This window comes from Callithrix jacchus, chromosome 2 (assembly GCF_049354715.1).
Source record: "Callithrix jacchus isolate 240 chromosome 2, calJac240_pri, whole genome shotgun sequence".
Taxonomy (NCBI): Eukaryota; Metazoa; Chordata; class Mammalia; order Primates; family Cebidae; genus Callithrix; species Callithrix jacchus.
This window is the reverse complement of record NC_133503.1, coordinates 200,421,100-200,447,809: the sequence shown is the minus strand read 5'-3', so window position 1 is coordinate 200,447,809 and position 26,710 is coordinate 200,421,100. Positions and strand designations below refer to the sequence as shown.

At 37.9% G+C, this 26,710-nt stretch overlaps 1 protein-coding gene across 5 annotated transcripts in view; it reads left to right on the top strand.

The window, feature by feature from the left end:
* The window catches only part of ICE1 (interactor of little elongation complex ELL subunit 1), a 171,254-nt gene that overhangs the window by 24,560 nt on the left and 119,984 nt on the right, over positions 1–26,710 (top strand). For all 5 annotated transcript variants that reach the window (XR_013532696.1, XR_008479769.2, XR_008479770.2 and 2 more), the window contains 8 exons: positions 455–537; positions 743–782; positions 863–919; positions 7,820–7,906; positions 10,555–10,961; positions 13,663–18,465; positions 19,716–19,884; positions 22,177–22,337. Coding sequence is in view for 2 of the 5 variants with exons in the window: in XM_054252340.2 (XP_054108315.1) it covers positions 455–537; positions 743–782; positions 863–919; positions 7,820–7,906; positions 10,555–10,961; positions 13,663–18,465; positions 19,716–19,884; positions 22,177–22,337 (5,807 nt within the window). In the remaining 3 variants the exon portion in view is untranslated. The remainder of the gene's footprint in view (positions 1–454; positions 538–742; positions 783–862; positions 920–7,819; positions 7,907–10,554; positions 10,962–13,662; positions 18,466–19,715; positions 19,885–22,176; positions 22,338–26,710) is intronic.

Genomic DNA, 26,710 nt, shown 5'->3' with positions numbered 1-26,710 from the left:
AAGAGAATTCTGGGGAGGAATAATTCTAGATCTATAATAAGCATTGAGAAGACTGCCTCTCCCTCCCTCATAAAGACACTATAGTCTGAGATAAAATCGCGTTTCTAAAATTTCTAAGACTTTAAGGCTTGTGATTGAAATGGGGAGGCACCTCCCTCTTATGCCTTGAATTCTTCCCTAACTAGAGGTTGGGATTGCTGTGCCTAGTTTGGAAAGGATTCTTAAGGCCTGTGCTAATTCTTTGGTTTGATAAATGACAGTTAAAGATAAAAGTGTATTACAGTCAGCCCTGATGATAAAATATTAAAGGAACAATGGCTTTTTACAAAATTTATTTCAAAGTTTTAAGAAATGAGAAAAACTTGTAATAGATAAGATTTTGAGCATTTCATTAACCATGGTAGTAAAGTTAGTAAATCATTTTTCTCTCTCTATTGCTTCTTTGGACTTAAAGAGGCTGCTGTCAAGCAAACTCAGGACTTCAAGCAACTGAGAAATGAAAAGAAAATACTTGAAAAGGAATTTAAGAAGACACAGGTACTAGATGAAAGCAGCACACACACACCTTAACTATGTGGCCCCAGGGCTCCTGGCCTGTCTTGTGTTGTAACTCATGAAGGAGTCAGGCATGAGGCCACCTGGCAGAAACAGGTGCCTGATAAGTTGCACCTGTTTTACATTTGGTCTAGAATGGCTGCACTTCTTACCCAGCATAAACACTAGTAGTGTTTTGTTTTCACAGGAAAGGCTGGACGAATTTTCTAAACAGAAAAATGAAAAGGGTGAGTAGTCAGTTAATGCTTACATAAATTTCTTTTTGATATGTAGTATTCTATTGACTATTTTTTTCCCATGCTTTTAGAGCTGAGACATATTGGAACACAAATTTCGAGTGATTCATATGGAAGCATAGATAAAAGTGAGTATATTGCAACTTTTGTTTTAATGTTGTGTATTACTCTTAGTGATTTGGGAGGCTGTGTTTTGCTCTTACATACAATCGTGAAAGTTCCAGGGCTTAATAGATGTTTCCTTTTAGTAGAAGTCATATGTTGTTGTGTCTTCCTTAGATCCAAATATAATCAGCTTATTGTCTTATAAAGTAATACAATGAATAAAAGAGTCAAAAACCAATATTGTTTGGGATAGGAAAACTAGTTGGAAATATATCTGCTCTTTTTCATTAATAAATATAGATTTTCTCTCTGGATTATAATTTATCAAATTAATTTATTAAATTTCCTAGGTACTAAGTATATTAAACAATTTTGAAGTCAGTCAGGAAAACTGTAAAGTTAAAGCCCTGTAGTATATTTTCAGAAGACAGAAAAATTTAGGGAAGGCCCACAGTTGAAAACAAGAGTGGTGGCCAAGGAACAAGGGAATGTAATACAGATGTGGACACGCTGCCTCACTGGGCGCCACATCCCATAGGTGAGAAGCAGAACTCTAGAAGGGGAGAAGTGAGAATTTTTACTTTAATCCTTCCATTCGTTGTGACTCTTTGTTATTTACTTCCCTTTTTTGTGTGTTTTTATTCTTCCTTTTAAAAATGGAAATGTGAATTTGATTTTCTGCTCTCACAAGTTTTTTATGGGGATGCATTTAAAATGTTTAGTAAATAATTGTATTTCATCTTACTAATGTGTTTTTTTTTCTTCAAGTGGAAATGATTAAAAACATTTACATTGTATGCAAGTATATGGTGTCTCTTTGAGAACTCACCTTTACCTTTTTCTCTTTAATTTTTTTTTAAATTCAGAGCACAAGTTCATGTTTTCCTTGGTGTAAGGATTTAACATTTCCCCCTTTCACTGCTGGGGCATTGATTGTTCACTTCCCACTGTCACTAACATAGGATTCCGTATGCTGTTGACTATATTCTTCCTTCTCTTGTGTTTGGAAAGTGGGACTTTAAGTAATAGTATTGCTGAGAGAAATAGAAGACTTGACATTTTGCTTTCCCATTCATTAGTCAGCTGTTGAATGGAATTATCTTTGTTTTTGGACTGACAGATTTGTTTTACTATTCAGCTATTCCCAAGTCTTACTATTCAAAGCAGAACACTTCGATCCTCTTTCTGTAGTTGCTCTTTATACCTACATTCTGTTATATTTTTTTCAAATAACTTATTACTCTCTCAAGTAAAATTGTCTTATGTTTTGTTTCTGTCTGCCCTCTTAATCACGGCAGGCGTATTGTCTGTTGTACGTTTTTACTTTTTCCAAATATATAAATAAAGTTTTTAGGAATCTGCTAATTATTTAGCTATGGACCTTGATGGGTTTATCTTTAATTCTTAAGTGTATTGTTAACACTAATACTTACACAAAAGATTTGCAAAGTAGGCACCAGAGTATTAGGTTGACTTCAGTTTACAAAAAAAAAAGGCTGTCTTGAGTGCCACTTTTTGCCTTTTCTTTCAAATTCCAACAAAAGTGACCAGAAACAACATAAACAAAAAAAAAAATAGCAACAACTCCTGGCTAGTTACAAAGATTACCATCAGTAGAAGAAATGAGAAAGAAGCACAGCAGATAGTATCAATTGGTGATGAAACCCACAACGGCAGAGAAAATAGCAGCTCTCACAAAGTCAGTTTCATTGCAGAAGGAGCAAGTTTCCCCATATCAGAGGTGGCAGGGAGTGGGAGAAGGAGCAGGGCATTAGCATTTTGCCAGGTAATTGATTAAAGGTTGAAAGGAATGCCAACCTTCTGGTTTCAAAAACCATTTCTGGCCTTTGCTCATAAACTGTGGCCCAGTTTAGTTTTGTAAAGTTTTAGCTATGACAGGCGAGTGCCTCGTACTGGTTGTTTATATCAGAAAATTGGGTAATTATGGCCACTTTAAGGGCTAACCCCTCCTGTTCTCAAAAAATAAGATGTTTATATACTTCATCTAAAACCTCACAACTACACCCACTTTCCACTGCTTCCCTTGCAAGGCAGGACCCCACAGGTTTATGAAATGAGAATCTACATTTATTGCTAAAGGAATAGCACTTTTAAAAATGTAGGCTGAAGAAATATACTTTGTCTACCAAAGATGTTCTGCCTAAACTCTCATCTAAAACTTAGAGAAAAAGAAGTGACAAGAAAAAAAAAAAAGAAAAATAATAGATGCAAGAAGACTGAGAGAAGCAATCTCTAATCATGAATGAGAAGGAAATGCTGAAAACTGATTTCATTGCCTTTAGAGAAAGGCTATGAACATGTCCATAGACTACTGCTATGGAATTGAACCTGCTGGAGATCTTGAAAATCAGAAATCCAATTGCATAAATAAAATTAACCCAGTAGAAAAGCGGAAATACTGGACGGACAAATAAAAGATCAATTAAGTTGATTCTAGAGACTGAATCGTAGGTGGTGGCTGAGAACATGGTACAAATGGACAAACAAAGGTATTAGAGAAAATAACAACATTTGAAGGATAGAACCAGATGTCTCAATATTGCATCTCTTAGGACTTCTCAGAGGGCAGAACAGAACCATAAGCAGAGAAGGTGTTTGAGACATGACAGAAGGAAGCTTCCTGAACAGAAAAAAAATGTAGTATTCATGCTCATAGCGGCCACCAGGTGTTGAGCATGATTTTTGTATACAGTCTCCATCTCTGACACTTTCATAGGAAATATATCTAAAATCAGATGAAACAGAAAGACTGAATATTATAGGCATGGATAAAAATATTCCAGGCTATACCAACATTAAAGCAGTCATGTAAGTCAAAAAATAATAAATGTTTAGAAATGAGTTTACATGATTGAAACGTTGATTAAAAGTGTAGTTCACGAAGAAGATACTGCTAGTATCTAAGAATGTGAAAGGAGGTCAAGCAATACTCTTGGAAATCTAGGGGAACTGGCCACATCTATTCTCATCACGAGAGGCTTCAGTATGTTTTTCAGAAAGAGTAAAAGCAGACAAAGGATGGAATTGGAATCACAGTTCCAAGGTGGATAATTTATATACACCTCTTTGTAAACCACACATCTGAATTTTGTTAAAATACTTTTCAAACATGTAAAAATTGACAAGTAGACAATTAAAAAAACTTCAATTTAATATGAGCTATTAATCAAAATCCCCCTCCCCCTGCATAAACAAAACTTGTGAAACGTACCTGGTAACTAAACCCACATAAACACAAAAAATCCTCTCTTGGGTAACAGAGAAAATAAGAAACCGTTTTGGAAGTAAACAGCAGGGCAATATTTACTAAAGTCTTGAGATGTAGCCAATTTCTTGACTATTCAGAGGAATATGTTATGGCCTTAAGTGATACATTGTCACTTTAGAAAATAAGAAATACAGAAAATGAAGTGTTTAACTGAAGGAAAAAATTGATGAAGATGCAAATTTAATGAAATAGGAAACACAGCAATTGATTTAGGACAATTAAATCTGATAGCTGGTTGTTTACAATGCAGCTGAAACCAACAACTTGGTAAACTCTTTGGTTAATCAAACAAAAAAAAAAAAAGGAAAATACCCAATAGCACCGGGATTGACAAAACTTTAAAACTGCAGTAGAGAAATTTTTTGATTCACAAGTTCATATTCAGATGTGAAAATGTAGATGGAATGGTCCATTTTCTAGGAAAACACGCTCAAATTGACTCATACAGTTGCCGCAAACCTGAATAGAAAATAACCAGGAAGAAATTTTTAAGAATAGTTAAAGATCTAACACTGTAATAAATCCAGATAGTTTATAGGTGGTGAGCTTTGTAAAACCTTCAGTGAAAAATGAGTGTCTCTATTATTGATTGTTTTGTTTCAGAACTTACTAAGGAATGTTTCTATTTTATTCTCTTAGGCCAGCAAAATGCTGCACCAAAGTCAAATAGCATGTGCATATATTCTCCAGACTCAGGACTCTTGTGTTATTAATACAGCTGCAAAAATACTAAACAAAATTTTAGGAAATTAAATCCATGAATAATTTAAAATACAAACAAATTATGCTTGAAGATTTATCTCAGAAATACTAAAACTGGGTCAGTAAATGTTGTGATCATCTCAATTCGGCACCTATTTCCAATTTTAAAAAATTGATGAAGCAATAGAAAAAAAATTGTAAATTGAGAAAGGGGAAACATTTAAATTATAGTTATTACCATCAAAGACAAGACAAGCATACTTTCTTTTGTTACTTCCATTTTTTTTTTTTTTTTTTTTTTTCTTTTTGGACTGGAGACCTGAATCAATGCAACGGAATAAACACAGAAGAGTAGGAGCTGTAAATACTAATAAGGAAAAGTTGAAATTGTCATTATTTCAGATGATATTAGTAATGTAGAGAATCCAAAAGACTTAGCTAGAGATGGAATTAGGCGTCAGAAGAGCTTGGCAAATTGCTGGCACAAACAACAAACATATACATTGTACCGTTATTAACCTGTTAGAAAATAAATAGAATAAGAACAACTCATTCTTAAGTGGCACCTGAACCAGCAGATGTCTAAGAAAACACCTGAAAGCAGTATACAGTGTTTCTGAGGAAAACTAAAGCATTCCTTAAAAGCATCAAGGAAAACCTGAGTGCATAAACATTAAGGAACAGGATGAGAAGATTCAAAGTATAAAGGTGTAAAATTTCCCCTAATGTATTTGTAAATGTACAGTATCACTCAAAATCCCATAGAGGTTTTCTGCGGAAGAGGATAAGCCTATGGTTTATAGGGAAGAATATATGTTCGGAACAATACAATTTTTAAAAGGAAAAAACTGAGCAAGGATTATGTCCGACAGATACTCGGTAGCCTATCCTGATTAAAGAAGCGTGGTATTGGTACAGAAACTGACAAAGCAATGAAGTAGAAAAGATTTTATAAACAGATAAGTCCTTATTCATACTTGCCTTGGAGTTTGATAAAGGAAGAGTTTTAAAGGATTAGGGAAAGGTATGCAATTCACTTTAAGGCGGTGTTATCTTCACAATTAGGTATGAAGTTAAGGCTGAGGATTTTTTTTTCTGCTTTGTTAGGCATAGAGCACTCTTATTTATTTTTTGGTGTCAGGTTAGCAGTAATGAGTGCTCAGTTAGAAAAGACATAGCTCTGGATGATAGCCTCCGTAAGAATGGAAAAGTAACTTTTTTTCTTTTTTTTAAGGTTCCTTGTTTGCTGCTTTGGGTATACGTAATAAGCAGGGATCCTGGTCAGGTCATTTAAGCAAAGGGGATTACAGTGTTTGGAAGCAGACTTTTGGGTAGGTCATATCACAACGTAGATAAGCTACACGATCACAGAATTTTTGAACTGAAAAATGGACACGGCTCACACACAGTGGCAATCAGAAGGTTGCTTGGCAGTGCCCAGCCTTTCACACTTGTCTGTGAGCTGGCCTCCACAGCCGGCCTGTACCCTTTCTGTGGACGTCATCTTTTGGAGCGATGCAGTCTGCCATCTTCAGTAAAGCTAATCTCTTACAAAATCTGGGATTCCCTGAGGCATTTGGGTTTTTAAAGGTTGGTCTTCTAAGCTTCTCTTGAACTGGATTAAAGGTTTCACTAATTTTAGTAAATGCTTAAGGCTAATTAAAAAACTTAAGTTCAAGGAAACTCTAATAGAACTTTTGAGGTGGCCTGAAAGTTACATAATAGTTAAGCTACTTTTAGTCGAATTTTAATTAGTTTGGGTTGTCCTTTATGCACATTTCACCACAAGCTATTCATAGTTATATTTTCTTTCTTTCTTTCTTTCTTTCTTTCTTTCTTTCTTTCTTTCTTTCTTTCTTTCTTTCTCTCCTTCCTTCCTTCCTTCCTTCCTTCCTTCCTTCCTTCCTTCCTTCCTTTCCTTTTCTTTTCTTTTCTTTTCTTTTCTTTTTCTTTCTTTTTTTTTTTTTGTTAATCAATGAGAGCTTGTTATGTTGCTCAGGTTGGCCTTGAACTCACGGCCTCGCCTCCTCAAGCTCCAGGACAACTGGCCGGAGCCACCGCGGCACCCTATATTTTCATAAATATTTTTTGCTTTAGAGGTTTTGAAATTTGTATTAATGTAAAAGAGCTTTAAAACCACAGTGTAATATTCTTAATGTTACAGTTATTTCATTAGGGCTGCCTTAGTTGCAGCATCCCTTGGCCTTTCAATTTGAATTAGTGGTTCTTAATTATTTTAGAAATTTACGTCTCTTTGAAAATGTATAAAAATTCCAAAGGTTTTTACTTTCCTTATAAAAGTATGTGCTTCTCTTTCTTCTGGTGTGTGTGATGATCGGTTCCTATTCCTATTCATATGTTCATACACACACATTTTGCTTCCCATCTAGTCTCCCCTCAAGTCCATGGATGGATTATCTGTAATCCTTGAACTCCCCAGGTTAATTACAGCATGGTCAAGTCTGATGACTTCTCTGATAACCTCTTATAACTGAGGGATGCTTCTTTACTCTTTATGGAATACGTAGAGCCCAGATCCATTATTGGTTATTAACTGTGTTTCCTTCCCCATCTTCAAGCACTCTCTGGTGAAAATGTGTGGGCCAAAGATTCATTTGTCCCATGCATACATAAAGGGATAAAAAAACCTTTAACAACAAGTACACATGGTCTTTTGAATCCTCTCCCTCTGACACTAATTTTTTTTTTAAAGCAAACAAATGTATCTTCAGCCTTCAATTCTTAGCTAAAGTATTGCAGCCCTTTTTATCAATAACTGACCATACTGTGCAGAGTGGTTGAGTTTGGGGAAGATGTTTAAGTTACCTAATTTCCTAAGTCGCTTATAAACCCTGATTTCACAGAAGTATTTTTTGGCCTTGTGTAGGGTGAGCCAAATGACTTGACTTTAATGCTTTACTCTGTTTCACAGGAAAAGTGAAACTGCTTCTGAAGGAACTCTGGCTCTGTGTAAACACAACACACAGACTACCTGGTGAAGGCAGCAGATGTGTCCCAGGTGAGAGAGAAGCTTACAGAAACAGATTGCATATGTGAAAGTAGAGAGGTTTGCCATAGGCATTACAGCTGTGAAAGAATGAAATAAGCTAGAATCAGTACTTTAAACTATACAAAACTCATTTCCCTTCAGTGTGACTTCTAATCCCAGTAAATGTATTCAGCTTTCATCAGAGAACCTTGAGAAAAACTAGAAGGTCAAGTAGCAGAGGCACGCCACGCAGGCGGGGAGGGGAGACTTGAAGGATGCACGGTTTTTTCGGAATCATTTCATGAATTTGATCAATCCAGTTTATTTTTAATGTAATTTATCAGTTTCTTTGGTTGAACATCTTGATTCGAAGATGAACATCATGGAGGTATTCTAGCACATTCACAGTGATAGTCGATTTAGCTACCCCGAGTGGAGGGGGAGAAGACAGCTGGCTTGTGTAAGATTAAAGTGCTTCTTATTTAGCTTTTCGTCGTTTTACTAATTTCTTAGGTTAGCTGCTATAAACTCACAGGTCACTGAGGTTCTAAATCAATAGTCCTGCACCTTATTTTCCTCTCATGCTTCTGAAGGCAAAGTTCCCTTGGAAAAACGTTAAGGGACAACTTACTGATTCTTACTTAATGGTGGACCCAGAACTTGTTGAGTATACAGACGCATATTTGATGGAGTTCCTTTAAGTAGATGTTTCCCTCAATTCACCTACCAGGTCCCCATTGGTAGAAACCACATGGTACCCACAACTCCTAATTTAGTCCCCTCAGTTTTTATCAATTCATCTGTTTAGTAAAAGCAACCTGGGGATGCTCTTTGGCATTGTCTGTCCATCAGTATTCTATTTTAAGCATTTGATTTTATATTTTCAAGCTGTTATTAAAAGAGCTATTCTTCATTTAATAAACTGATGTTTTTATTTAAAAACATGCTTTTGAGGGATAAATATGTTAATTTTTCCCAAGTAGAAGGAAGAACATGGCATCTTTGGAATCTTATTATACCATAAGACATTCTTTTGTTTTAATTTTTATCTTCATATGAGGACGGTTACAAAAATAGTTCTGAGAATCCCTGTGGATCCCTTAGCCGGTTGCATGATTTTTAACATTTTCAGTTACCAGTGATCAAAACCAGAACATTGGGTTTAACCCTGTTAACTACGCTGTGAATTTCACAGTTTTCCCTGGGTATCCTTTCTTTCCAGGATGCTGGCCCAGAACTCATGCTGCTTTTAGCAGTCATCTTGCTTTCTCCTCCTTCATTCCAAAAGTTCGTTTTTTAATCTCTCATATATTTTACACTTTGGGAGAGTATTATTTTGTAGAATAATTTTGTAAAAAGTCCATTGTTTTGGCTTGTCTGATGTTTTCTCATGTTAGATTGAGGTTGTATATTTATGTCAAGAACGCCACAGGGGTGATGTTTCTCTTTGCTTAGGGAATTGTTCTGGGGATAGGTGATGTGGACATGTATTATCACTGGCTCTAACCTTGATCACTTGGTTAAGGTGGTATCTGCAGGTTTCTCTATTGTAAAGTTACTCTTTTTTCCTAATGAATCAACTTGAGAAAGAGTCTTTAACATTATGCAAATATTCTGGGTTTTTTTTCACATTGTCACCTGCTGATTTTAGCATCCAGCAGTGGATCTTGCCTGCTTGCTATAATTATTGCTTTTGTATTTGCCAAAGAATAATTTTTTTATTTGTCTCATTCCATCTGCATTTTTTAATTGGAATTCTTATGTAAGGAAGAGCTGTTCCTTCTCCACCATTTATTAACTTACTTGTTTACAGCAGTATAGTCTCATAGGTATTTATTTTATTTCATAAATCATTAATCGGTGCTACCCTTTTAGCTTTGGTGGGAGCTTCTTCAGATTGGCTCCTGCGCCCTTCATAAATGCTACGTCCTTTTTGAGTTGTTTACTTCTGGTACCACAAGATGTTTCAGTCTCAACTTGGATTTTCCCGCCCCAGCCCTAGAATCAACTGCTTATCCAAGGATCCCTGGATCCACTGTAGAACTTATTTTTAAAGCTTGCCAATATAATAAAAGGTTATGGAATCAAATGAATAGTACCACTGAAGTTCACTAAAATCAAGACCCTAAATGGATTAGCTTTTTGTAGAAACTTTTCTGTTGCATTATCATACTGAGTATTCATAGACCGCATCAGATCTCTCAGAGAGCATTGTACAGATATGGCTGTATCTGTGCAGTGGGTAGGCTTGATACTCATTGATTTCAAATCACTCTATAGACAGAAAATAGAGTTCTGTATCAACCTGTAGACACAAAGTTGATTTCTGACAACTTGTGCTGGTTGTATGGAAAGATTCATTCAGAGACCAAGTGAGCCAGCAGGGTTCGTTTCCATGGCCATGGATGCCTTTCCAGCTGTGTCATGCATCCACCCACCGGTCCATCTCACCTGTCAGTCTCACTTTTCTTACTGCAAGGCTAGCATACTTGTATGAAATCTATTGATCTTCTAGGATAATGTTTAGCAACTGATTGGTTGCCTTTTAAAAAACAATTTTTGCTTACTTGGACTTAATATTTCAAGCATTTTGAACTGTTATAATAAGGTTGTTTTTTTTTTTTTAAGTTTTCTTGATATTGTAAATACCTGATACTTACTTTTGTTCCCCAACACAGAAAAACCTGCCAAAGCAATCACCAGCTCCAGAGTGCCTGGGGAAGATGGCACGCTACCTCTAGCACAAGGCAGCCCTCTCAGGACCTCAAATGTGCAGACATGCCTCACGAAACTGTCCATGGAGATAGAGGAGGACATTTCATGTCAAAATGTGGAAAAAGAGAGCTCTAGTGGAACAAATTGTAGTTCTGATCACGTTTTTAACGAGAATGGAAATCTTGAGGTTTTAGTACAAAGTCATCATGACAGTGGCAGCACTGACTTGGTTGACCATGATCTTTTTTTTGATGAAGATCTTCAAGCTGCAATTGACTTCTTCAAACTTCCCCCTCCTCTTCTGTCTCCAGTGCCCTCGCCCCCTCTGATGTCATCACCGCACCTGGATTCCATACCTTCATTTGCACCTGTGAGTTTTGCTCTCTGAATTAGAATTACTAAGTGGGTACATTGTCTATCCTAATATGTCATTTATGCTCAAAGGATATTAGTGATACTAATGCACAGATTATTCATTTTAGCCAATTTTGTTAGGGGGTAACATGAGGATTTTAAAAAGCATGCCACCACCCTTTGGATCAACATATATAGTTTGAATTTTTTCACTTTGTGTTATGGTTGCATTTTAGTTAGTCTTTATTCACAACCAAATTAGATAACTGTGTCTTAATTGTTTTTATCTTTTGTATGGAATGACTGAATTAAACACATATTTGCACATATTTGTATGCATGGAGTTATATAGTGATAGGAAAGTCTGTGTGTATAGTATACATGTCCCTTAACTTAGCCAAGTTCTCTACCTTTATTTGATGAATTCATCTTTTTGTGTGTTTGCTAAATGGTTTATAGTAGTATCTTAGGAAGTTAGTTTTTATGAAGCAGATGTATATACTTTTTGTCTTAAGGAGCAGATATATGTTTTGCTCTCAGAATCAATTTCTTACTTCACAAAACACCATGTGTGCCTCTTATGTTCCAGGCACCAGGCTAGACACTGGGAGTGCAGAGGTGACAAAAGGTGCCATTGCTTCTCAGTGGGGTTCATTGTGTGGAGTTCAGAGCAGTCAGGGAGCAAACAGTTGCATTGCTGGGTAGAGCCCTGCAGTGGTAGAAAACATACTGCTCGAGAGGATAAAGAAAAGCAGCTCCGTCCTGAATAGAGGCCAGGCTGGGGTAGGAGGCAGGCAGGCAGGCAGGCAGGCAGGATTCTTCTGAAAATTCGGTCCCCACACTGAGTTTTAAGGAGTGAGTGGTGGTACTTCAGGTGGAGAAGCTGTTCACATGGTAGTGTAGAAGCAAGGGTGAACTCTGTGTGGGGCAGATTCATGCAGATGAGACTGTGAAAGGCCATGTACATTCTCCCAAGGAGTTCCCACTTTATCCTGAAGGGGGAAATCTTTGATGAATCCAAAGACATGGATTGAAAGTTTCATTTCAGTATGAGTGAGTAGGGAGTGGGAAGCTAGACAGAAAATAGACAAGACCATGGACAGGGTAGCGGCTTAATAAGCAGCTCACGTAATTCTTGATACCTGAACCTAAGTTGTGGCATTGGGGTTAATGAGGTAGGGACTGGTTTGAAAAGTGTTATGAGGTCAATTGATCAGTATTCAGTGACATTTTGAATATGGTAGTTAGGGGAGATGGAGGAGTCATATTGAAACATAATAAATATAAGAAGAGACCCTGTTTGGGAGAATAATGTATAGAATGTTAGATATGAGCTATGCATATACACAGGCGAGGTGCTGGAGGGAGGCTGTAGTGGGGCACAGGCGTTCTGGACATGCCAGCATTTGAGTGCAGCAGAAGTCACGCAGCCCTGATGTTATCCAGTAAGAGTATATAGGAGGAGAAAAAGATAGGGTCCCAGTCAAGACCCTGGGGAACTGTCTCTACGTAAGTGGCGAGTAGAAAAAGTGAGGAGGCCAGGCGCTGTGGCTCACGCCTGTAATCCCATCACTTTGGGAGGCCAAGGTGGGCGGATCACGAGGTCAGGAGTTTGGGACCAGCCTGACCAACATGGTAAAACCCTGTCTCTACTAAAAATACAAAACTTAGGTGGGCAAGGTGGCATGTGCCTGTAATCCCAGCTACTCAGGAGGCTGAGGTAGAAGAATCGTTTGAACCCGGGAGACGGAAGTTGCAGTGAGCCTAGATCCCACCACTGTACTCCAGCCTGGGCAACACAGCGAGACCCCGTCTCCAAAAAAAAAAAAGAAAGAAAAAGAGTGAATAAAGGAGATTGAAACCAGGGCAGAATAGCAGAGGAAAGCCAGGAGATGATGGTACTTTGGAGTTCAAAAGAGGAAAGAATTCTTTCAGTAGGAGCAAGATAATGTTAGCAGCTTTTAATCTTCACCAGTCCACTGTTCTCTAACAGAATAGAGACAAGAAGTTGATGGTTTCAGCACATGCCAAGTGGGCCACATGCCAAGTGGGCCACATGCTCTAGGCAGTTAACTCAGGAGGGGACAAGTTGGGGGTCAGGAAAAATTTCTGGAGCAGAGGTGGCTGGAGAATGGGCTGGGAGAAAGAGAGCTTTGTAAGGGTAGCACAGGTGTGCGTTGATGACATCAGTCAGGCTGCAGCACTCTGTGAGGACATGTTGGGGAGGAGATAGGTGGCAGGAGAGACCCACAAGACAACGACCCTCCTCCCCTGCACAAGGCTGTACCAGGCACAAGTCAGACACCGGAGGGAGAGGAAATAGAGAGCTGTGAAGCCAGAAGCTAGCAACCTGTGTCAGACCCTTTGTTATGAGATGATGGGGAGGTAACAGTTTGCAAGTAGGAATATTTGAAAGTTAAGAGAACAAACCTAACCCTGTGTAGAGTGGGGTGTGGCACTTGGAAGCATGTCTGTTATTGGGGGAGGTGTCTGTGGGGTGCTGGGCATCCGTAGGGAGAGAGCAGAACAGTGTTGGACCAGAGCTGGAGAACTGCCTACCCACCACAGAGAGTCTAGGCCCCAGCATGCCCTTGCTCAAATGTGATCTTAAAGGTTCTTCAGGAAGCATCATGTACTTTAAAAAAATAATGCATCTAAATGATAGTCATGTAATCTTTTGAATTCGTTTTTGACAAGTATAATTCATATTTTTAAAGGAAACCTACTTTGGAGAGTATACAGATTCCAGTGATAATGACTCGGTCCATCTTAGAAATTCTGCTGAGTCTGTTTCCGAAGATGATACAGCTGAATCACAGAATTATTTTGGCTCATTGAGAAAAAATAAAGACAGTGGTACATGGGAGGAAAAGCCCAAATCACATGAAGCTGTCCAAGCTCTAAATACATGGGAAGTAAATAAAGTGACAACTGCTGGACTCGAAACTTTCACAGCAGCACTGAGTGAATCTTCTGCCACACACTCCTTAGCTGGTGAAAAACACTGGACCACAGCATCTCAATCCATGAGTGATAGAAAAAGAGACATTTTACATGAGACAAAAAGACAAGTAGAGGTTAGGGAGATGGATAAGTCAGTGCAAACCGAGAGAACCATTCATAAACACACTCAGGGTTTGTGCATTGAGAGATTGTCTGCCTGTCCAGCACAAGAAAAGGAAGCTGCCACTCGGAAGTCAGAGTTCTATTCTTCTCCCCTTGGCAAGAAGAGGCCATTAAATGAACTCATGGAATCTGAAGGAAAAACCCTATTGTCTAAAATGATAGGTTCGCCCAAATCAGAGTTTACTAAGTGGACACGAATTAATGAAATCACTTCTGAACCAGACTGTATCACAGTTTCTGGCCATTTTCACAGACAGTCTAGAGAATTGGAAAAGGAAAAGGAAGATACACAAGGGTTCACTTTAGGAGAATCGCCTGAATCAGAAGATGATGATTCAGGCGATGCAATGGATGTAGCAGGGCTTGGTGTTGAAACCAGTTTTTCTTCCTCTTCTGCCTTGGTAGCATTGTCTATTGGCAGTAATCCCCAGTCTTCTTCCGGGTTAGACTGTGGTAATGATACAGATATTACTACTAAAGTATTCTCTACTGAATCGCATCATTCAGAACATAAATTACAAACTAAAACTTTAAACACGTTACATCTGCAGTCTGAGCCACCAGAGTGTTCTATAGGAGGAAACAATTTGGAGAATAGCATGCATGCCTTGAGCTCTGAATTGGGAGCATCTAATTTTAATGATCAGAAGAGCAATGGGATAGAATATACAAAAATCGTAAAAGGCTTGACCAAAATACATTCACTTCCTCGGTCAGTATTTATGAAAGCTACAAAAGATGGGCAATGTGAAAGTCAGGATCCAAGAATAGAGGTCACACGAAATAAGCCAGATTTCACATCATTAATAGGTTCTCAGGCTGCCTTGATAAAGAGTGGTTTGGGTTTTGTTAAAAGTACTTCGTGGCACCATAGTGATTTATTAAGGAAAGGTGGCGAAGAAAGTCTGAGAGCTAAATCAGAATATGAACAAAAGACTAGCCATCAGTTACAAAAGGTAGTGCCATCCCTACAAAATAGAGGACCAACACCCAAGCCTAACCTTCTTAGAGAAAATAACAGTCCTGTAGAATTGAAGACCACTGCATCAGTGTTGCCTAATCAAGTGTCAGTTATCACAAAACAGACAAGACCTGAAAAGGTTCAGAGTGCTAAATTGGAACACTTGAGGCCGCATAGGAATGAGCCTACCTTAGTAACAGAAAATAATGGCAACAAAACTGATCATATGTCAACTCTAGCAAAATGTGATGGGGAAAGAGACGATACAACTCAAAACATCAGGGAGGTGGCTGCTGTGAAAAGCGTTTCACCAGAAGTTTCTGCCTCTCGGAGAAAACTAGATTTTAGTTCTTCAGGTGGTTCTTCACCAGTAGAAAATTCGGATTGTTCCACAAGTAGCAGATTATCTTTATCTTCTGAAGACATCCTCGTCCAAAACCAAGACATTGTGAGAGAAGCTGCAGTGCAAGAAGATGGGCAGAAGCAGGGGCAGCCTCCTCAGGCCACAGATCTGGACTCAAGTGGGACAGATAGCAGTGAGGTGCTTCCAGCCGCAGAAGTGACCATGTCAGGAGGCTTTTCTGTTGATGAAATGGCCTGTGGAGACACAGAGAGGTCTGGTGGTGATGCTCTGGCTGTTGCAAATGGTACTGCTAGCACACCACAAAGTGCTAATGGACCTTGGAAGTTGAAATCTACAACTCCTGTTGGTGCTTTGCCTGAAGGTTTTAGCACCACAGACACCACTTTATCTCCAGCATTTTGCAGAAAAGCTGGAGAGACACAGGATACCTCCCAAAGTAGCCCTTCTGCTACCTTACCTTGTTTCACAGGCATTCGAGAGCGGGGAGATGACACTGAGGCAGAGGATAGTGAGGCATTTAGCTGCAGTGAGGGGAGCGAACAGCAAGATGCTCCTGAAGACTCACAGAAAAATTTAGCAGATGGAGATGCTGGTGTAGCCGAGGTGAGGCCTTCTTTAGAGGTAGGTTGTTTGACGTCAGCTCTGCAAGATTTTAACATAAGTACTTTTTCTGAGCTAGATAGACTTTCCACATCAGAGGTTGTGATGTTTCTTGAGAGCTGTCAATTAGGGGATTATAGTTCAGGGGACTCTGTTTCTGAATGTTCTAGTAAAGGAACCCTAAGCAAAGAAATGAACAAAGAACTAAAGCCCAGTGAAATATCAGGAGAAAAATATAGAAAGCAACCCTGTGAAGAAGAAATACTTGGAACCTGTGAAGAGTGGATTGAATCAGAGGAAGATGATTATTCATTAAAAAATACAAGTCAGCTCACTCAGTGTTCTTTGGAAACTCTGTCTGAAGTTCTCACCAAGATTAGGCAAGAACTTCAAACAAATTCTGAAGATGGCAGTGGTAAAGATGCTGGCAGTTTATTGCTCTTAAATGTAAATAACAACATGACCACTGAGAATTTAAAAGAGAAAGGTCCATCTCGGGAAGTGACTGGCTCCTCATCACATGGTTCAGAACCACCCCCGCAGATAGCTGCCGCGGACACTGAGGGCAGCTCTCCCATTCGCGGTGGGCCTCACAATGAAAACATTCAGAGCGGACCAGAGGCCAACTCAGATGCATGCGGGCAAACCAGTGGTGAGGAAGAAGTCCTGGTAGAACCTGTGGAGCCATCAGCCTTGTGCTCTGACTCCGTAACAGAGCCACTGATGGAGCAAAGTTCTAATTGTGAGGCCGAAGCAACATTTCAGTGTCAGATAGCCACGGTGACCTCAGAAGTTATAAACGTACTTATAAATAAGGATCAGAATCTAGTCATTGAAAAGGGGGACAACTGGACAATCATCAGTGGTGTAGCTGTTATGCCACATGTGGACCAGGTCACACTGTGTGACACTCCTGGAGACATCCCTGTTTCTCAGGATCAAGGAGAGCTGGAAGCTGGTTGTATCCCAGTGACTTCTGCTGAGAAGTCCCCAGAGGCCAGTCACACTGGCCCTGCATTTCAAGAGGCTCCATGTGACAATAATATTTCGTGTCCTCAAGAGGATGTTTCAAGCAGTGGTCAGAGCACCAACTTTGATAAAAGTCGTTTGCGAAATAGACCCGTTAAGCCTAGTATATGGATCAGTTCTCAAATATATGATCAAAACTTTGAGACTCAGATTGTTGCATCTGATCACACATATTATAACTCAAAACTAGAGCCATCTGGCAAAAACAAGAATCGATCAAAGATTTCAAACAAAGATCAATCAAACAAACCAGTAAAAACTTCAGCATCAAGCAGAGTTGAAACTCATCAGAGTGAAGTTTCTCAGTCATTTTCAGGGGAAAAAAGTTGTACAAAAACTCAAAGAAGCCAAACTCAGACGATTTTAGCAAATGCTGATACATCCACACCTACAGATTGCTCTCCTGACACGCTGAGTAAAATACGGCAAGAGGTGGGGCCTCCTTTGCCGCCTCTTCTTGCTCCTCTAATAGCTACACCTCCAAGGACTTCACAGCCACTCTCTCCTCTGATATCGAGTTCTAGTCCTTCCTCACCAACTTCTCCTGTTGGCCAGATTTCTCCCTTATGTGAAACCCCAGTGCCTCCTGTCATGTCTCCATGGCCGGAGGACCCCAGACGTGCCTCTCCTCCAGATCCTTCTCCATCTCCGTCCACTGTGTCAGCCAGTGAGAGGGTAGTGTCGTCTCCTCTGCAGTTCTGTGCAGCCACACCAAAGCACGCACTTCCTGTGCCTGGCAGACTACCACCCTGTGCACCTGGCCATGCTGCTGTTGGAGGGCCCCAGGAGAATTCTGTGAAAATCCTTGACACCATGTACCCAGAGTTATCTGCCAGGGCCCGGACCCTCAACATCCTCAGAGGGAATATTCAACTCACGCGAGGTTCACCTGCTGACTGTAAGAATTTACCAGGACCCGCCAGTGCTATGATAGGATTCAAAACGATCACTTCAGCAGCAACTGCTTTTGTCAAAACTGGGAGCAGCTCTGGTGGTGACTGTAACCAAGACAAGTCAAAAGATTTGGGGACTCATCAGGATTCAAGTGGGAAAAGAACGCTGTCAGCGTCTACACTGAGAAGTGCTAAAAGACTGCGCCTGGACACTGGGTCCCCAGAACCAGAAGCCAGGGGAGTCACTGCAGAAGGAATCCACAAGAACCTCCCAAGGAACCTTCCTCCAACTGAAGTTGCAACAACAGATGAGGAAAGAAGTTCTACTCCAGCCATCAGTGCAGTTTCACAGTTGCCTTTAAGTCCAAAGGAAACTGTGGAGTCCCATGATAAAGCCATAGCTAATGCGCTGAAGAAAATTGCAGAGTTTTCTTTCGATCTGTTACCTGTCATTCGTAGTCATGTATATGTGGGAAATATCTCCAAAAAGCCCGTGATGAGAGATCAAGAGAAAGAAGTTGTTTATGAATTTAGTACAACAAAAAAGGTATGTGGCTGCCCTTTTCTAAGTGCATTATGGATTACATGTCCTCAAAGACAGATGCTATCTACTGCCAGCAAAATCTGTAGATGACCAAACAGAAGTTTTATTTCGAGGATGAGAGTTATCCCTGTAAACATTTCTAGGCAGCATCTTACAAATGTTCTTTTCTAAGTGCATCAGTGATTACGTGTCTTCACAGACAGATGCTGTCTACTGCCAGCAAGATGTGTAGATGGCCATGAACAAAATTTTATTTTAAGGATGAGAGTTATCCCTGTAAACTTTATTTCTAGCCAGCATTTTACACATTTAAAATATGAAAAGACACTGGAGATTTGATCTTTTCTATTCATCAAGTTACTTAAATTTTTAAAAAAGTATTTATCAGGACTAAAATTGCATGTATCCACTTTATCCTGGCATGTTTAGAGGCTTAAAATTATTTTCTTCAAAGCCTCAAATTATCACATACTTTTTATTTTCCTTGAGTGTTTTGAGAGTCTTCTAGAAAGACTCTTCAGTAATGAATGTTACAGATTAAACAGGAAGAAATGCTTAGTGTCAAGACAGGGAAAAAAGGGATGGTTTAAATTTACATATGTAGTTTATTAGGACTTTTAAAGTGCTGTATCATTGATGACTTCTAATGCCAAAAGGATCACACTTAGTCCTTATCTGCATATACCTGGAGTCATTTTGGCATACATATTTTTTTAGATTGCTTACTTGCAGAAAGCATAAAGAGCTCTATAAGTCAGTTTGAAAGGAAATGAATGCATGTATCATTTAATTTTTCCCTTAGGATGAAAAATGTTACTTAATACTTCAAAATTTAAACCAGTATAAATTAGAGTTTAGAAAACCAGCATGAGAGTAGAATTATATACTGTATTTAATATATTCGCATACACAGATTATATAGAGCAAAATCCAAGAAATTATTATTTATTTGACTGGTGGTAGTGGCAGTTGGCAGCTAGGTTTTTTGAGACTTGAATTCTGGCATCTGCAGCATTATCAACCATAGGAAACAGACTGGTATGGGGATTTTTTCCAATGCCCCCACCTCGATTCTCATGACTTACCATGCTAGGCAAGTCCTTACCAGTTATTACTGTGCTCTACTTTCTGGTGTAGTGCAAGTTTTATTTTTTCAGTAGATTCTTAAGTTTTGTAACTTTTAGGTAATCTTTGGTAGACTAAAGATAAATATGAGTGTACATTGCCTTTTTATTTTATTTTTTTTAATCCAGCATTTAGCAGAGTGCTTGCTTCACTCTATTCTCTCAGAACTAAAAATTCAGAAGGTATCTATGGACCACAATTACATTCATGCCCTCTGCAGAGTGTATGTGGGTATTTGTCGACAACTTGGAGACTTGGAAAGAGCTCGCTTGTTTTGCTACAGCCTACTTAAGGAAGGTATGCTTAGATTGTGACAATTTTGTATTGAAATTATGATTGCCTTTTTTACCTTATTATACTGGAGTCTCTATTTTCAGCTCTGTGATTCCTGTGTGTCTTTTAAAATAATGTTATGTTTTGTCCATTGAATAGCTTTGGCTATATCCAGCTGCACCTGGTCTTCAGTAGGGCTTACTTATATCAGCACATGTATTTCTACTTGTAAATAAATGATTATCTCTCATTACTATTTGTTTTATGCGCTGTGCAGCTGCTTTAGAATTAGGTATAATTGCCCTAAAATGGGGAATACTTTAAGGTAAGTGACAAGCCACACTGCTGTAACACTAGGTAGAAAGGGCAGCAACTTTAAGATGAATTTGTCGGCTGGTGAGAAGAAGTAGATCAGAGAAAGCTGAAAGGAGATGGTGACATGAGGGTTGTCCTGTGATTATCTTTTCTCTTTACTGTTTCTTCTGTCTCTACTAGTGGATCAGATTGGGAATCATTTTTCTCTGTGTCAAATCATCAGTATTTTCAAATCATATGATATACAAATGAAACTTAATATCATATCAGCCTTATCTCAGTGGTAAATATTTATAATCTTTGACTACCATGTTTATGAGACTCATAAAGCAGGATGATTGCGTATATCCATCCCTTTTAGTGTTTCGAGTGAAGCGGCTGTGTGTTTCAGTTGCCCACTTCATTTCTTTGTTTACTCTTTCATTTATTGAACAAATCATTATTGAGTGAATGTTAGGATTTCTGTCGTGATCAGAATCAGATGGAGGTACAATTGTCCATGGGGCTGATAGGCCATAGTCACGTCACAGAACCACACATGAAGTTTAGCAGTTGGTGGGTGGTGGGACAGAAAGGGGTATGGGTTCAGTCAAGACCACATAGGATTTCGCGTTCTTCCTCAACCACAGCAAGCCCATTCTTAGCTCAGGCTTTTGTGCTGACAGCTTTCTTGCTGTTTCCTTCAACTCTTGTGTTTCACTCCACTAATTTCACATACCTTCCTAGTCATCCTAGATCCCTTCTTTTTATTTGCCTTCATGGCATTTATCACTTCTTAAAAGAGATTTTATTTGCAGTCTCTCTGCTCCTCTAGTTTGTATACTCTGTAAGTAGAGAATTTATGTCTTGTTTCTACTCTGAGCTGTCACCAGATAAACATAGGATTCAAAAACTAACAGATAAGTTTAGTGCAGTGAGTTTATGCTTTGAGCTCCCTATTCTTAGATGTGTCTATGATAGATAAAGCAGAACAGAGAAAACTAAAAAGCAGAAAAGTGAAAACTAAAAAGATATGATTGTACACCAAACAGGTTAAACACTGGAAAGATCTTTGACAATTTCTTATGAAATTAAAACATTTATTTATCCTATGGTCCAGAAATTCCACTCATAGGCACTTATGCAACAGAAACACAGAGATGGATCATTTCATAGACCGGCCCACAGATATAACATCTTCATTCATAGGAGCCCATAACTGGAAACAAATGTCCATCAGCCAGTGAATGGAAAACATTTTGATGTCTTACACAATTAAATATTACTTGGCTATACAAAGGAGTAGACTACTAATGTATGCAACAACTTGGATGAATCTCAAAACCGACATGCTGAGTAGGACAGAAGAGTACATGCTACAAAAATCCATTAATACATACTTGAGAAAAGGCAAACTAATGTATAGTGACAGTAGATGAGGGCTTCTCCGTCACTGGGGTAAGGTGATTCACTCAGAGCATGAGGGCGAGAGAACTTTTGGGATGATGCTATTGACTGCTGTTGTTTCTTGGATTTATTCATTTGTCAAAATTCATTCAACTTTATACTTGAAAAGAGAATATTTTATTGTCTGTAGACTACATGTCAGTTAAGTTAATTTTTAAAAAAGAGATAAAGCCAGATGTAGGAGAAAATATTTACAACAAAAGAATTGTCATCCAGAATTTATTTAAAAAATTTCTTCAAATCTGAAGCTTTATGTGCTCAGTGAGTAAATGTAATGCATAATAACCTATGTAATGTAATGCAGATTTCTGTAATATGTAAAAATGGCCTATAATGACACATACCAAATGGGAGGATTCCGAGACTGAGGAAGTTGGAGAACGGATTTTTGAAGTGACTGTGACCGGAGCCTCATCTGGGCTACCCACTGACAGTTTCCTCCATTGCAGGATGCCTTGCAAGGCACCCATGAAATTAATACAAGTTATTCTTAATCTGTAATTTATTCACTTGATTATACATAAAAGGTTTATTGTATTATTTTATTTCTCATAGATTTTCCAGAGTCTGAAAAATTGACTTTGTTTATTGCAAACATGTGGCATGATATATTTCTCTCTCAATCGGTGATTAATAAAGCAATGCAGTTAGTTGCCAGGCAGCGTGCTAAGGGAGAGGTTCTGAACTGCCTGAGAGCTTTTCTTAACTGGGAAAAGGTGAGCTTTATTTTTATTTCTTACAATACCGTACTTTAAGATACTACATAAATGTTATTGTGTTGCGTATTTAGTTTGCAGTCGTTTTTTCTTCTTTTTAGATCTTTTAAAATTTAATCAGTTTACCCATTTTGATCTTTATGCAGAAGACATTCAAGGAAGAATTACAGACCAAAGATTGTGTTAATTAACAGTTTGTTTTCTACGCTAATTTGTGACTGATGAAATCCACCCTTAGGCATTTATGTTTAAAAGTCTCAGATAAGCTACAAAATTATTTGGTTCTATAGTAGATACTTATGTGAAAACAGTATATCTCGGTTCTTTCCTATTAGGATTTTTTAAAAATGTGCTTTATTTTTTTTTCCAGTTGATGGAATTTGATTTTGTGCTATCTACTTTGTTCCCATGTTATATTTTATATGCTTTTTAGTTACGACATGTTAAAGTAAGTGTCTAGATGAGTGTTCTTTCATCATTTTATTTCATTCATTAAGTCGATCTAATGAGAATCTAACTACCAGTAGCAAACTTTAAGAAGAGGTACTGAAGCCAGTGATACTGATTTTTAAATTTTATTTTCTGTTTTTAGTGAGCATGTATTTCCTCCTCCAAAAATTCCACTTGGCTTGTGTGTGGAGCAGAATTTTATATGCTATTTTGCTTTTTTGACTACTTTTGATGTTAGTATGTATTAGGATTTTATTTTTTATAAGATGTAAAGGAAAGAGCTTTTGGTGGTCAAAAGTTAGCTAAATATTAAAAAGCAAGTTTGCAATGACCTCTTCATTAGTCCATCTAGATACCACAGAATACAGTCATCGTGAGGTACTGTCATCAATTCTAGTCAGTCATTTTGTGTCAGGAGAGACACCCCGACCCTACCAGTGGACACCCGCAACCACATAGATATCTGTTCTAGAGGGTTACCAGCCTCCAGAACGTTACCTGCTTCTGGAAGTTTATTTGCCTCCAGAGAGTTACCCGCTTTGAGGGTTACTGACTTCGGAGGTTTACCTCCTCCCAGAGGGTTACCTGTCTCTGGAGGGTTATCTGTTCCCAGAGAGTTACCTGTCTCCTGAGTATTACCTGCCTCCAGAGAATTAACTGTTTCCAGAGGGTTATCTGCCCTCCAGAGAGTTACCTGTTCCCAGAGGGTTACCTGCCTCTGGGTAGTCACCTGTTCCCAGAGTGACCTGTGTCTGAAGAGTTACTTGCCTCTGGAGGGTTACCCACCTTCAGAATGTTGCCTGCCCGGGCTGCTCATTCTCTCGCTTGGTCTTTCCACTTGCACACTGGAGCCCATCTCCTTTCACTTGTTCAGAATTAAGCAGGATGTGGTTACAAAGACATTCCTTATGAGGAACAAATCATTTTAGCAAATGTATTTGCTAAGTATCATATCAAATAACAATACGAAGTCAAAGCTTTAAGAAAGGTCAGAAATACTTGGGGAATAAAACACTATTATAGTGTAAGATTTCCAAATGCTCTCTTACAGAATTAAACATCTGGTAAACAAAAATGAGGATATAGTACAATTCAATAGTATAAAAATGTAAATGTATGTGAAGAATATGTATTTTTCTTATATCTGTGACACATTACACAAATCAGTGATGATTTGGCCACATGAAAACATTAATTTATAAAAAGTAAAGATTTCACACTCAAAACTCTCTGGTAATAATTCAGTAAAATTTAACAGAAAAAATTTCAAAATATTTACTTCAAAATTGAGATACACATTCTTAGTCTGGGAACAAATAAAATATGAAAAGTAATATTCAAAGTCTTAAAAGTCAATGAAAAGGTAAACTCAGTATCAAAGATCTCTAGGTTTTTTGGAAAACATGTACTCATTAAAGTATCTTAAATGTCTTAGTTGTTTAGCAAAAAATAAATGAAGTTGGCTGCTACTCATCTTTGACATTAGAAATGTTGAGGGAAGCGGAGAAAAAGAATAAAGTTTAAGAGATAGTAATAATGAAGAGGAAAAGAAATAGAAACACACAGCAAATAGAAATACTGCCTTTAAAAAATGCTCACCACAGATAGCAGATCAACATAGTGCAGATCAGTGAAAACAGAGAGAAGCAAAAGTAGTGAAGATGTGAAATGGAAGAAAGAATATAGGACACAGAATGAGAAGACTACTGCCTGCAATCCTATAGCAACAGATTTTTGGAAACAGGGTGATTTCCTGGCAAAATAAAAATGATCAAAATTGTCTTTAGGGGTAGGATACTTGACAAGACTGGTTGAAAGGTGATTCAAACTTTACAAAGACATGTATAGATTTCTCCTGAGTTTTATCTAATCTTTTTTTTTTTTTTTTTTTTAATTTTTTATTGGATTTTAGGTTTTGGGGTACATGAGCAGAGCATGCAAGACAGTTGCATAGGTACACACATGGCAGTGTGCTTTGCTTTTCTTCTCCCCTTCACCCACATTTGGCATTTCTCCCCAGGCTATCCCTCCCCACCTCCCCCTCCCACTGGCCCTCCCCTTTTCCCCCCAATAGGCCCCAGTGTTTAGTACTCCCCTTTCTGTGTCCATGTGTTCTCATTTTTCATCACCCACCTATGAGTGAGAATCAAAACCACATTGAGATACCATCTCACGCCAGTTAGGATGGCGATCATTAAAAAATCTGGAGACAACAGATGCTGGAGAGGATGTGGAGAAAAAGGAACACTTTTACACTGTTGGTGGGAGTGTAAATTAGTTAAACCATTGTGGAAGACAGTGTGGCGATTCCTCAAGGCCTTAGAAATAGAAATTCCATTTGACCCAGCAATCCCATTACTGGGTATATATCCAAAAGACTATAAATCATTCTACTATAAGTTTTATCTAATCTTTAAAGACCCAAGTAACTGTAATCTATTTTAGGCATGAGGAAAAATTGAAAGCCCTCTGTTTGTTTCTAATGATAAAACCCAATTAAAAATGCTGTAAGAAAGAAAAGAAAAGCCAGTTTTTAGTGAGTCTTTTAGAAGTAAAAAGTGTCACTAAACAGGAGATTTCAGTAATGTTTTCAAAGAATAATACTTTATAACCTCAATAGAGTTTATCTTGATAAAACAAGGAGAATTCAGAATCAGAAAATCAATATAATTATTAAAGAAGAAACCCCCATGGATTATACCTAGGCTAGGAAATAGAAGGAAACTTATTAAATATAATACTGCTAGTTAAGAAATCAGTGGTATTATCTTCAATGTAAATTATGAATTATTTCAGTTTTTTAAATCAGGAATTAGGGGATTCCTGCTGTAACCATGGTGGGAAGTATTTCCTGAGTTGGGTTCTTCAAGGTGTTGCTTCCAAGTTTTTCTGCCAGAGTTGATAAAATCTTTAAAAGTGCTCTATATGCAGAAGTGAATTTTAAAGTTGTAAATTTACGAACCTTTTAAAAAAGCCTTTAAATTTATGAGTCTTGTTTTATTTATAAATCAGTTAATTGTTAACAAAGTAAGAATGTGTTCACTTTGGCCATCGATAAATGTTAGTTAACTCATATATTTAACAGATTAACATTTCCTAAATAATCTTATTTACAAATTTCAGCAATTTAATTATCTTAAGACTTAAAATATATTCATAAACTTAAGACATATTCTTCAAAAACAGTTCAAATTAGGCTTTCAGATCTAATAAGCAAAATCTTTCTAAGCACTTTAGCAACTCTTGAATGTGGAAAGTCAAATTGAGAATGTAGAATATGAGTTGTAATAAATATTCAAACAATGTTTACAAACCTAATTACATTCTCTTAAAACACGTCTAATTACAATCATGATTCTAATACCAAATACTTCACATTACAGCCACACTTGAAACATAGGAGATTCTCAGCACTTTTATGGAGCATATATTCTATACATGTAGATTATCCCATGTTCACAATTACTGTAAAATGTATTGTAAAATAGATACTCAGAAAAGTAGATATATGGATTTGATTTGTTTCATGTCAGAATTTATTTCTGCATCTTTTCCAGTTGCAGTCACTGATTTTTCAAAGTGGGAAATATTTATCATTCTGGCTGAGTTTTGGTTATCAGGTATATTACTTTGAACCATGATTTTGTAATGGATTTTCTCATAGAAACCTTAAGACTTAGAACCTTTTAGGATATATATGCCCAAGTTAGGATATATGTACAGGTTTACTTGTTGAGCCTTTCTAATAATAAAGCAAATATCCAAGCCCAAGCCTTTTCTTGTATTAAGTATATTGAGTATTGTATCTGTATTATTTTTATAATCAAACTCTCATATAGTGGTGGTGGGAATGTTAAATGGCATGACCACTTTGCAAAATAGTTGGGCAGCTTCTTACAAAGTTAAACATTTTCTTTTTTTTT